Genomic DNA, 12830 nt, shown 5'->3' with positions numbered 1-12830 from the left:
ACAAGTGGCCAGTCCCGGGCAAGAGAACAAAACTAAACAGGCACCTTGAGTTTACCCACCGTCAGAGCTTCACCCTCATACCTTCTTTCTTATCTGGAATCTTGATCCTATTGCTTTACTTATGCTTAACTAAGAGCAAATCCTTTTCCTAGGCAAGATTAAAAATTGCCATCATGGTGTTTACTCAATATTGTGAAACTATGAGGGGTACCTGAGCTGTACTGGGTACTGTCAGTTGATGCAGAGCTTAGGCAGCCCATGCAGCTATGGAAACAGGTGTCTTAACGTCTAGTAGGCACCTTTATGTTAAATTTCGGAGACCAAAGGCAAGAGAAATTGGAAGGCAAGACCTGTAAGAGTTAAAGAAACTGAGTGTAATCTAGGAAAGAGGTTGCTCTTCCTACCCTTAGTTCTGACAAGTGTCTTGTACACGTGAAAATGAAATAAGCAGCTGGCCGTGGAGGAGGCCGCCATGGGTGTCTCTGAGAGCACCCACCAGGCCTCGTAGGGCACCCCCACTCCTTGAGCGCAAGGAGCACTGCCTCGGGAGGGGACACCCTGTCCAGGGGCATGACACTGGTGCTGATTCTAGATGCTTACATGTCCTCCGGGATCATCAAACACCCAAACTAAGAAAATGAAAAAAACAGAAACTGTTTCATTCACCCCCCCCAGGTATTCATCCACTTTTACTAAGTCCTTAATGTCTGGGGCTTGGTGTCTGAACCCCTCCACTTGGCTCTCAGTAACACCCTTTGGTTTGTAAGTGGGTTGGCAATGGAACTTACTATCTAAACTGGGACTCTTTTGAAAGTGAAGGGACCACTTTCGTGACCAGGCTGGGACCTCAGGTATCTGCCAGGACACGGGGCTGCCCCATTTGTTTGTGTGCTCTGGGCTTGACAGGCCCTGAGACGTGGACGGGTGAGCCCCGACTTGTTTTCCTCATGCTTATCCTGGTTTAGTGCATGTAGGAAAGAGCCTGTCATCCTGCCACGCACCGTGTTTCCCGAAAATAAGACCTAGCGCCGGACAATCAGCTGTAATGCGTCTTTTGGAGCAAAAATTAATATAAGACTGGGTATCATGTTATATTAAAGACCTGGTCTTATATTATAGTAAAATAAGACCAGGTCTTATATTAATTTTTGCTCCAAAAGATGCATTAGAGCTGATTGTCCGGCTAGGTCTTATTTTCGGGGAGACACGGTCGGTGTTTGCTCACACCCCACACTGTGGCGTTTCAAAGAAGTGAGTATTGGTGGTTAGATGTGGTTGTGGACTTCTTAGGAAAGTGAGTCAGAGCCCTTGCATTTCGGTGACCCCTCCCTCTCCTCCAATGGTTCCCGCAACAGCCTTTGCATTTTTGTGGCTGCACTGAACTTTTCTGTGTTGACATCATCTTCCTTTTCAGCTATTTCGGCTTGTGTATTGCATACCTGATCTCTGTCTTTGGGAATCCTGTGTGCTAACGATTACAAAACTTAAGAGTTCAGAAGGATGGATAAAGAGAATTTTTCAGGGGCCTGAATTATCCGGGCACTAAGCAGACTTTAAAAAGCACAAGTAAATCCAATGCACAAGGCTCCTCACTTTTGTGGTAAATGGAGTGGGTGAGCCACAGGCACTGACTGTCCCCTGGTGACCTTAGAAAGCAGCGTCCTTCCCAGTGATTTTAGGGTAAGCTGTGAGTGTAGGTCCCCAGCCTTGGGTGGGTAGGGAGAAGTGCACATGGGGTGGTGACTGTCCCCCTCTTCTCCATGGCTCTGGCCCAGTATTTCCAGTAACTCAATTTCTCTGCCTCCGGTTTTCACATCTAGAGCGTGTCGGGGGAGAAATGACTCTCACGAGGTTGTTCTGGGATTAATTAAAACTTGTCAGCGCTCGGCACCACTGGGGGCCAGCCATGACACACACGTCCATTCTCCCCACATTCCCGCGTGTCCTTGTGGAGCTCAGCACCCGCACATCCACCAGGAGAGCATGAGAAAAGCAGGTCAGCTGACCTGGCCCCGGAGGGAGGTGACTGGCGCACCTGGCGGGGAAACCTGAGGCTCTGGGCAGGTGGAAAAAGCAAGAGGGCTGAGCTAAAAGCATTCGGCCGGTCTGCAGGGAGCCCGGGAGGCAACCTGGTCTTTAATCACACTGTTTGGAAATCAATTAAAAATGAGCTTTCTGGAGTCTATCGGTATGTTCTGGTCTTGGTGGAATCCACTTGGAATTTACCAGGAGTACAGGGAAGTGGCTCTGCCCTCTGCAGGTGCTGACAGAATGTCGGTGTGTTGATTTGGTTTTCGCAAGTGTGTGATTGGCAGCTAGACGAGTGGTACAGACACCTAGTCATGAAACCACTACTGCTTCTGTTGAGTGATGTGTGTTGCTGTGCTGTTGTTTGTATGCATGACTGCCTCATGGTGATTGCACGTATGTAACCTGTGTTTGTAGGTGCCATTTTTGTCATGCAGTTCTTGGAATGTACAAAATAAGTCTCTACAATCTTTACAAAGAGTTGCAAACAGAATTATAAAACACATATCCCAGCATGGATGATTCTTAGAGCTGCAAGGAGCAGGCATCTTTATTTGGTTCACTTCAGGTCTGCAGCAACCACTCGATATTAAAAAAGAGGAACGGAAAATAAGATGTACAAAAAGATGTAATACCCCTTTAGAAAGCAACATTATCAGAAATGTATTTCCTACGGATCCTCCCTCCCTCTCCCATGTCCCCACTCCCCCAAAAAAGACCCCAACCTAAACCAAACTGTGAGAAGGAAAGGGGAGTGAATGTATAACGGAAAAAAATAAAACTGAATTTAACTGGAACATGCTCTAATCTTTAGTTTATTTCTGGTTAAAAATATAGCAATCCAGTGCAGTGTAGTAAAGAAATCTGCTTGAAAGGTAGCAGAGAAACAGCTAAACATAAGCAAAGCAAGGCAGAGTCATAGACGGGCTGTACCCAGGATGACTGTGGGAACTTACTGTAAGGACCTTCCAGGCGTGAGCTCAGGGGGACCCACATATGGACGTGCCCATGCCCCCACAGACACGCCCATACAAGCTGGCTGGGGCTGGCTCCATACCTAGGACCACGGGGCACCCAGACATTCTGGAACCTTGTTCTTTTGTTTGGATGACAGAGCAACGCTTGTAGAGAAGGCAGAAACACCAGGAACCTGTTTTTGTTTGACTGAAACAAGTTACGTTGTATATTTTGGGGGAGATGGATATGCAACGATTTCTCAGGAATTTTCAAGCCACTGGGTTTCAACCACACTCCTGTCCTGGGACCAGACCAGTTCTGGAGAATGAATGAGGCATCTAGAAGGATTGTGCATGGGGGGGGCGGGGGGGGAGGAGTCTCAGGCACAGGACAAAGATGTGAAACCCATGGGCTTAAGGACAGTGAAAGATGATGTCATGGAAGGGCCGTCATTGCCACAGACACCTGACAGGGACACTGGAGCCTGGATACACGTCTTGCACAGTAAGTGCAGGAATGCCACACGCTCAGAGCCCGGGGGCCCTCGCACTGTTCCCTGCCCTCCAGCACCAGCCCTGGGCTTCTGCAGCACAGCTCCCCTGGGGTCTGGTAGGAGGGTGGCAAAATGGGGAGGGACAGCGGCAAAAATAAGGACTTAGCTTTAAGACTGTGTGGGGAGCCGGCCTTGCAAGGAAAGCCGTGCGGCAGTGCCGAGAAGAGGGCAGGGTTGTGATCTGTTTGATGAGGAAGAGAAGGCAGCTCTTCTTCCTTAAGTATGCAGCACAGATTTAAAATAGAAAGCGGCTTAGACTGCCGCCAGCCGGAACGGGACACCCGTGTCCCCTTGCCTCACGCCCATACTTGTCACCCACGATTCCAGAACAGAGAGGAAAAGCAGAGTGAACCCACTTCCGTGCCACGCCTCACGGCAGCTGCTTCCCTGCAGGCCGGGCCCCGCTGGACCCTCGGGGGAGGGAGGGTCTTCCTCAGGCTGCCTCCTTTTCCACATCCCAGGCGGAGTGTGATGACGGTGATTTAATTTTTTTGCCGCTGATTTGCTGGGATCCCTTTTCTTTCCATGTCAAGCTGGAGGGGACGGCGTGCTGGCCTCCTTCTGCCATGCCACACAGCATAGTGTTATACAAGCAAAGAATTTTGGCTAAAATCCAAAAAACATTACCCAGAAAAAAAGGCAAACTGTGAGTAATACCCAATCGTGTTGTTCTGTGAAAAGACTCGGAAGTAGCTGTGGGGCTGTCCGAGTTACGATCCTTCCCTTTTTGTTGTTTTACTTTTAACGTCCCCCTTTTGTACACCAACGGTTGTTTTTGCGAACATGACAATCTCATCAGATGAAAAAGTTAATAAACAAAATGGCGACGCCGATGTTTAGCAAGATCACCATGGCTACCAGGATGGGCGCCGAGCCCTGGAACAGAAGGAGAGAGAGGAGGTGAGCCTGCTGCCCGGTCTGGGGCGTCCTCTTGCTGGCCACGCCCCCTCGCCCCCCAGCCAAGCCAAACTAGCATAGGAAGGTAACAGATCACTTAGGAAACGGTTGGAAACATCCAGTTCCTCAGCGTGAAGCCCCTCGAAGGTCAGAGTCGAGGAAGAGGTTGCCCGCTCGATTCTCAGTCTGCAGTCACTGCTCTTGGAACCCCTGTGGCTCTGGAAGCCCTGGCGCCCACCGTCCCTCCTGGTGCCCCAGGGCTCTCTTTAAGTAGACATCCCACACCCGAATTATTTTTTGCCTCCAGCTTTGTACAACTGGGACTCCAGACATTGTCACTGAATTTCAGGTGCAGCCCACCCAGAGTAGCCCCTAAATTCGGCAATGGGAGAACCTTCTAATAGTCCTCAAAACACACCTTCCTGTAAGCTGCTCAAGGTCTGTGCTAACGGCCGTCCCCGTGCAGCCTCAGCCTCCCTCCCAAGCAGGCAGGAGGATTTTATGCTTTCCTTCAAGCCTGTCCTGGGGTGTGAAGCACCCGACCCCTTTGGAGCCGAGGCCCCGGCGGCCTGGGCACTCAGACCACAGGCCCTCCCCTGTCCTGGAAACTGTTCAGCGATGGGTGTAGAGGCCGCCCTGCTGGACAAGGTGAGCGGCAGTGCCTGCGGCCTCTGCAGGAAGCCTCGCGCCTCTACCCAAGGGAGCTGCATGTTAAAGCACCCCAAAACGCCAACATGGTTAAGGGGGCTACGTATAGAACACTTCCTGCACCTCGCGGCCCTGCCCATCGTTCAGCTGTTCCCGAAATAACCACACACACACGTGCACGTGGGTGCACATATGTGTGTGCACGTGGGTGGGTACACAGCACCTATGCACATATACCACATACCTGCGTGTGCACACGCACACACGTTTCTGCTGCCAGGAGGCGGAAAATGAAGTTGAAAGTGCCAACTGGTATTGAGGTTCCAACAGGAGCACACGGGGGCTTTGGGCGGGGAGGGCTGGAGCATTTTAGGAACCGGCCCAGTATTTCAAGGGGCAGAGATGGCTGGCCTGGAAGGTCAGCAGGCTGCCTTCCAACAGGAAGCTTCTCTTCCAAGGGGCACTGCCCCTGACACACCTGGGCAGCACCCAGATGAGGGGCGCGACTCCTGGCGGCGGGCAGACACTGCCTCTGCCCCGCAGCGTCCCTGAGTCCCAGGGACCGAGTCTAGGCGCATGAGGTGTAGGTGTCGGACTCTGCACACCCGTGAGAAGGCTCCCAGTGTGTGTGCCTCTTGTACAAGTGAGACTGCCGCTGTGGCATCCACCAGCAGGTGAGAGAGCCCCTGTGGGCTGAAGCCATCGCTCAGGGTGGCACTTGGTGGGACCGCATGGGGGTGTCACCCCTGTGGTGTGAATCTGAAGTGTGTTCCATTGGCCCTTCCCACTGCTCCGTGGCTGAGGGAGCAGGGCATGTCTGCTTACAGGTGGAAGCCACCTGGTGAAAGGTCCCAGGAGGTCCCTTGAAGGTGCAAGAGTCCTCCCCAGCCCCCTCCACCCCACAGTCCAGTCCAGGGGCCTCTCTTCTTTCTTCCAGCCCGTCTACTGTGGGAGTAGTGCTCCTAGGCAAGTCTCACACACCTGAGACACACGGCCCTCACGTGGGAGCAGCTTCAGCGTCCCTGATGGGGCCTGATCAACCTGGGTCACAGCTCCACCCCGAGCGTCTGATCCTCTGGCCCCGGGGTGGTCCAGAGGCTGCGTTCTAACCTCCCAGAGAATGCCACCACGGTGGCGTCCCAGGCCCACACACGTAGAACCATGGCTCTGATAGGAAGCGGGGCCTTGTGGTCAGCTCCACACAGACCTCTGTGTGACTCATGCTTTAGAAAGCAGGCTTAGTGGGTGCAGGACACACAGTGTTCTGGTGCATTGGGGGACCTCAGTGCCTGGCCCATAAGGAAACAGTCTGATGTGGACAAAGGGAACCTGACCCAGTGCCCAGCCCAACGCCACCCCCACCCCACCCCCCACCCCCGCTCTCTAGGTCTGGGATACTCGCACAGGATACTCTTCGAAGATGCTGATGCTGAGGGCTCCTTAGCAGGAGACACCCTCCAGCTTGGAGAGAAGGGGATCCCGTGCTGCCCCCTTTCTTTTGGGGAGTTTCCAAACCATCCAAGTGCGTTCACTAGAAGGATCTAGCCTGGGAGTAAGCCTCTTGAGGATCTGTTTGAAGGAAATTTGACCCCCTGCCCTGCACGGGCTTCCTGTGGGGGAGGGTCCCAGTCCTGTGGAAGCAAAAGCCATCGATTGCCCTGAGCTTGAGGAGGACTCCACTGAAGTCCCTGGGCCTGGACTCTTGCCCCCAGGACCATCTGGCGCCCACTTACCGTGCTGGACTTGAGTTCGTCCCCGTTCTCCTCATCTGATTCCAGTGGCACAGGCGAGGACTTCTGGGGCGGGGAGAAGGTCAGGTCCCAGCGCAGCAGCCGGGGCTCGGCCCTGTCACCCAGCCGCAGGCTCTCCAGTCTCTGCACCGCGGGCTCTGTGCTTGCAGCTGGCCGGACATTCTCCTTGTTCTGGGACTTGGACCTCAGTCTCTGCGCCCCGAAGCCCCGGTCCTCGCCCAGACCCCGGCAGGTGCCCCCCCTGCTGTAGCGTCTCTTCTGGGGGTGCGGCTCCTGCACGTGGGAGTCCACCCTCAGCAGGGGCTTCATCTCCATCTCATAGTTGCTCAGCTTCTCCTCATCCAGCTCCAGCAGCTTGGCCCCCCCTGGGCTGGGGTTGCTGGCCCGAGGGTGGGAAGTCCAGGAGAATGCAGGGGGCGACTCCGTCCGCCGCTCCCGGGGTTTAGGGTTGCCGGGCTGCTTGTGGCCTGAGCCCCGGGTGCGGAAGTCCTCCGCGGGCTGGCCACTGCGGAGGGCACTGCTGCGGACACCCCTGGAGCCCCCAGCCTTCTCCTCGCCCCAGCTGTTGCGGCCATAGTCCCCTCCCCGGCTCTCCAGGAGCATCTGGATGTCCCCACTTCGCTCCTCGTCGACCGAGATCTGCCGGGAGAAATGGGCGACTTTGTTCCTGGAAGCGGGGGCTGGTGGTGGGGTGGCAGAGGGGCTGGTAGGGAAGCTCTGCAGGGGGCTGTCATCAGGGGTCAGGTCCGAGGGGGTGGTGCCTTTGCGGTACAGCTCGGGGCTCTCCTGCTGCAGGGGCGTCCCGATGGAGATCACTTCGATGTCATCGCTGGAAACCTGATGCTTCGGCCGCTGGTACTCCAGCCCTGTATTGAGCAGGGAGCACACAGACGTTGGGTTACTGAGACATTCTGTACCAAGCCTGGTCTCACCTGAGGATGGCAGGAAACTAGCTGGGGCACCATGGTTCCCAGTCCCTCCACGGACCTCTAAGCCCCTGACCCCACAGGTGCTTTGAGGATGGCCAGGTCACAACAGGCTGTGGTAGACAGCAGCTCTGGCTCCGTCTCCAGCTGCAGAGCATGCAAAGACTTGGGCCCAGCCTACTCTGTGGGGTCTGAGGTCCCAGCCCCCCACAGGGCCCTCCTGAGGTTGAAAGGAAACATTTCCTGCTAGGTGACCTTCTACAGGTTCTCCCTGGGGAGGGAGGCCACACATCATGCTCACCAGCTCTGTCCACCCACGACACCTCCATCTCAGGGTGGCCCAGGCCTTCTGGGGGCCCGGCCTATCCTGAGAGAATGGGTGGTATCCCCCGTCCCCGTCCTACGCCACCTGGCCTGAGGCTAGGCTTCCCTCCCTGCTTCCATTCTGTAGTCTCCGAGCTAGGGTAGAAGAAGGCCGTGGGGGGCATGGCACCCTCGTTGTGGCCAGAAATTTCACAGTCCAGCAGGGGCCGGGACCCCATTTATGAGGAGACATCCACCGTACTGCTGGTGGCAGGCACAGGAGCCTGAGGCTCCTACCGTTGCCTTGGGGTTTGGGACACAGGACGAGGTGCAGACACCATGGCTGTTCCATGGAAAGGCGAAGGCCCCCAAAAGAAGCCCCACATGGTCCTGGACAGGAAAATGTGAGACCCTTGAGTGCTGGGGAGACACATGGGGCTCAGGGCAAGTATCAGCCCCCCTGCATTTGCACCCCATCTGTCACACGGGTGTGGCCCAGGTGACCAGGTCTCATCCAACTACTGTGCCTCTGTGGCCATGGGACAGGGACATGGGCTGGGTTGCAGCCCCCCTGCCTCCAGCACAAAGGTAAACAGGCTGGGTTGCAGGAACTACCCTGAGAACTGCCCGCCCTGTGGGGAGCCCTAGTCCCACCAGAGGACCCCCTGTCCTGCCCTGACTGATCCAGACTCCCTGGGCACCAGGCTCACACCCTAAGGCCCCAGACAGGCTTGGATACAGCCTTGTGGGGTTCCGTGGCCTCCTGAGGAGACGCTCTGTCCACTGACAGCCCTGGGGTCGCCCTGGCTGGCCTGCGGGCCCCTCACCCTGGAGGGAGGCTGGTGCCCTCCTGCTCGGCTCCAGCATCCCGATTGTCAGAACCACCAGCCGGGAGATCGTTCTCAGCTAAAATTAGTTCCAGAGCACGTGACATTCCTGGAAGCATCCTTACAAAAATGCAGAGCAGAACATGGAGCATGTGTGGCAGGATTCCAATGCCTTCGTCCCCTATCTTGGGTCCTCCTGCCTCCCAGAAGCCAGCCTGGCCTCCCTCGGCTGCCCCGAAGGCCAGGTCCCCTACTAGGGAGGCCAGGAGCTGCAGGGCTCCAGGGGAAGAGCTCCGGGTGTGCTCTCAGGACACTGCACCATGGCAGGTTCCATCCTAAATCCCCCAGCGGCTTCCACTCCCCACTCCCAGTCGGGAGCATGGCCCTGAGGGAAGCGATCTAACCTGCTCTCCAGGGCTTCCTGCTGCAGAGGCGTCTTCTGAGGCTGGCGGGCAGTGGGGTGGGAGACGGGCGGCCGGTCTGGCCTGTGAGGACCTCAGCCTCAGCGGGCTCATCATCAGTACCCTCCTTCTCTAGCCCTTCCTGCCTCCCTCAGGCCCATTCCCCAGAGGGAAGGACGACGGTCACAGATCTGGTCGACCTACCGTAGCTTCTAGTTCCTCCCAACTCCCACCAAAGGACGCTGCGGGACCTCCCCTCACTGTTCCAGAGCCACAGTCTAGCACGGCCGCCGCTAGGCACCTGGGGCCGTCTACCGTTAAATGCAGATTAGTTATGATCCAATAAAGACACAGATCCTCAGCTGCACTAGCTGCACTTCCCGCATGGCTAGTAGCTACCTCGATGGACAGAACAATTACAGAACAGTAACATCGCCACAGAGAGTTCTAGAATAACACTGGGAGAAGGGCAGGGAGAGACACCACTGCACAAGCAGAGCCCAGACATCCACATTCATGGGAAGCCTGAGAGTGAAGCGTGGACACACACGTGCACACAGGGACACAGCCGTGGAGGCAAGGAGAGGTGCTGAAACCGCACACGCTCTTGACACGTGAATGAGGGAGGCATGTGCCCAGGCCCCATGCTCGGACATGCACCATCGTGAGAGCTAACATGAGGCAAGGGAGCTGCGGGCAGAACCCACTGGGATATGGCCATGGGGGACACCAAGCTGCCTCAGCCCACGCTGCGCCCGGACTCACCGTTTTCCCTGTGCTGGAAGGAAGGCGAGAACTCTTTCGCAGCGATCCTGGCAATCCGTGCCTCCTCCTGGGCCTTCTGAGCTGCGGTGAGGGCTGCCTCGGCCTTGGCCCTGGAGTGGGAGGTCCTGGGCGGGAGAGAGAGGAAGGGCAGTGAAGGAACAGGAAGCAGAGAGGGACGTGTGCCCGCTAAGCCCCACGGGGTTGGGCCAGGACAGGATGCCAAGAGCCCCAGGGTTTGTGCCCTCAGACCTTCGCTCTCTCATCTATTCATTCAGCGAACACCGACCAGGTCAGAGGGTGAACCACACCTAGGAGCAGGGCCTGGGTCCAGGATGGAAGCCCCGCCTGTAAAGGGGACTCTGTCCTGGGCAGAGCTCCAGGTCCTGTTGCAAGGAGTGTCCCCCCTTCCCTGGGTCGTGCCCACAGACCAGAGGCCAAGACCCACGGCTGACTTGTCTCAGCCTCCAGGAATGAGCAGGTGCTGAATCAATGTTGACCTGACCGGAAATGGATGGTTTGGGGGCCGGCTGCACCCCATCGCATCCACGGGGTGAGTGACTGGCTGGCTGGGCTCTTGAGCAGGAACCGGCAGGCTCCATGGCAGGACCATTCCGCTGTCAGGAGAAGGTCAAGGGCATAAGGAACAAAACGCCTTCCCGAGCACCAGGCATGGCTCTAGGCCCAAGGAGGGCATGGGCCAGGCAAGCTGGAGGCCGTATCAGAACCAGACCTGCCTCGGAAGGCAGCGCCGACCCCAGTCGCTGCCGAAGGAGCCTCTAGACACCTCCAGGTGCCTCCTAGCCTCTGCCCCGGCTGCCCCATCAGGTGTGAACTGGGCTTCACTCTTCCCGGCAAATGGCACTGCCACCCTGAACTCCACCCTGGGTTGGAGAAGGCTCTTCCTGGGAGGCGGGAGCTGGGATTGGCCCTCGGCTGCCCAGCCAGGAATGTTCTTTCACTCAGACCCTCCACACACATAGAAGGCCAGGCAGGGTATCGTCTGAGCCATCATCTGGCACCTTCTGGACGCTGCTATCACTAACTTCCTGTCACGCAGGGTGTCATGCAGGATCTCAGCTCCCACTCCCCACATAAGAACTCAGGACATGGTGAGGCCAAAAAGGAACACCCACGGAGCCATAGATAGGGGAGTCACACCACTATATTCTCGCTGGTGGCTGGGTTGGAGGCACAGGAAGCAGGAGCCGCACGATCCGCAACCTGTCGTCCACTTCTCTGCTAACCAACCTCACTTGCTAGCTGCAATCCGCCGTGCTAACTGCAATCCACTCTTGCTAGCTCAGCCACCACCTTCTTGCTAGGCCCCATTTTCTGCTAGCTTAGCCACGGCAGTTGTATTAGTGGCCAATGGCTCACAGGTTACAGCTGACGGCCAACTAGCCACAGCTGATGGCCATACAATCACAGCTGATGGCCATTTACTACTCGAGTGAGCACCTTTCCACGTGAGGCCGAGAGCCTGGAAACTGCACTCCTGGCTCTGTCCCCACATTCCTTATGTGTGGAAGAGACAGGCTCAGAGAGTTTAAGAAGCTTCTCTGAGTCAGCATGGAGTGCGGTCTCCAGATGCTGAGAGAAAGCAAATCTACTTCCTACAGGCTCTGCCCAGAGACGAGGCCCAACTCCCACAGCATCTTCATGTAGGTGACGGTGTCACTGCAGAGCACAATGACCTCTCCGTGTCGGAGCCGAGAGGCCCTGGGGAAGTCACACGTCTCTGCACCTCAGTTTCTCCCTCAGTCACAGAGTCAATGACACCACCCACCCCGCGTGGGGGGAGGCACATGAAGTCCCCAAGCTCAGGCCAGACGTGGGGGACACGATCAGAATGGGTTTGCTCTCCTGTCAATGAACATTCTACACACATGTGCCAAGTGCCCAGACGGTGATGCTTCGCGGGGCTGCCCTGACACTTCTGGGTGGTCCCGGGACTCTGATTCAGGACCCCAGGGCGAGGGTGTCCCCGCCTGCTCTGTGCCTGAGGCACACGTGAGGCCCTCCTCCCTTTGTAAAACTAGGGTGCCCAAGGCTGGACCAGGCTGCAAGTGTCTATGTCTCGGATGCCTGGTATCCTGGCTCCAGGGGGCTCTGCTTCCCAACACCAGGGAAACCCAGCACAGCGACTGATCCCCCAAGACAAGGGGCGGCCTCCCCCTCAGAGGTCTCCCCTCAAGGATCCTCCAAGCAGCCTGACCTGCCCAACACCCACATTCCTCGGAGTCCACGGGTTTAACCTGCAGTCACTCCTCTTGAGTGACTAGGCTTTCTTTTTTCAAAATCTGCCACACTAAGAACAACTTTACTGGAAGAAACCAAATGTCTCTCTCTCTCTCTCTCTCTCTCTCTCTCTCTCTCACACACACACACACACACACACACACACACACAGAGGAAATCATAGCATGAACACGTGTCCAGGAAATGAAGCGAGCGAGCGGCTGAGGATGCCGGCTCAGCAGTCCCCAGGGTTCTCGTTAATATTCCTCTCCAGGCGCTCCCACATCCCCCGACCCCATGCGCCGCCTGGGAGCAGGCCCCCAAAATTGAAGAAAAACCCTGTGCAAAAATGTGGTGTGGAGAAAATTCTACTCTTCACAGTCTTCTCTCCTAGAAATTGGGAAAAGATGACTGTCACTCAAGACAGCTGCCACCCTGGGTCCCTGGGGAGCATAAGCTGAGAAGCAGTGCCTTCGAGAAGATTCTTCAGGAACCCTGGGGTTGTAATTACAACAGAAGTGGAGCAGGAGCATCGT

The 12830-nt window shown here is 56.2% G+C and overlaps 1 protein-coding gene across 2 annotated transcripts in view; it reads right to left on the bottom strand.

Annotated features, from left to right (window-relative positions):
* Positions 1-1194: 1194 nt before the first annotated feature.
* The window catches only part of JPH3 (junctophilin 3), an 82995-nt gene continuing 71359 nt past the window's right edge, over positions 1195-12830 (bottom strand). Inside the window, exons 3-6 of one of the 2 annotated variants that reach the window (XR_004425156.1) lie at positions 10057-10181; positions 6817-7700; positions 3847-4414; positions 1195-3744 (exon numbers count right to left, since the gene is read on the bottom strand). Coding sequence is in view for 1 of the 2 variants with exons in the window: in XM_033128630.1 (XP_032984521.1) it covers positions 4334-4414; positions 6817-7700; positions 10057-10181 (1090 nt within the window). In the remaining variant the exon portion in view is untranslated. Of the gene's footprint in view, positions 4415-6816; positions 7701-10056; positions 10182-12830 lie in introns of both variants that reach the window. The other variant, XM_033128630.1, reaches the window with a different exon arrangement.

The sequence above is a fragment of the Rhinolophus ferrumequinum genome, chromosome 15, assembly GCF_004115265.2.
Source record: "Rhinolophus ferrumequinum isolate MPI-CBG mRhiFer1 chromosome 15, mRhiFer1_v1.p, whole genome shotgun sequence".
Taxonomy (NCBI): Eukaryota; Metazoa; Chordata; class Mammalia; order Chiroptera; family Rhinolophidae; genus Rhinolophus; species Rhinolophus ferrumequinum.
This window is presented reverse-complemented; position numbering and strand designations above follow the sequence as displayed.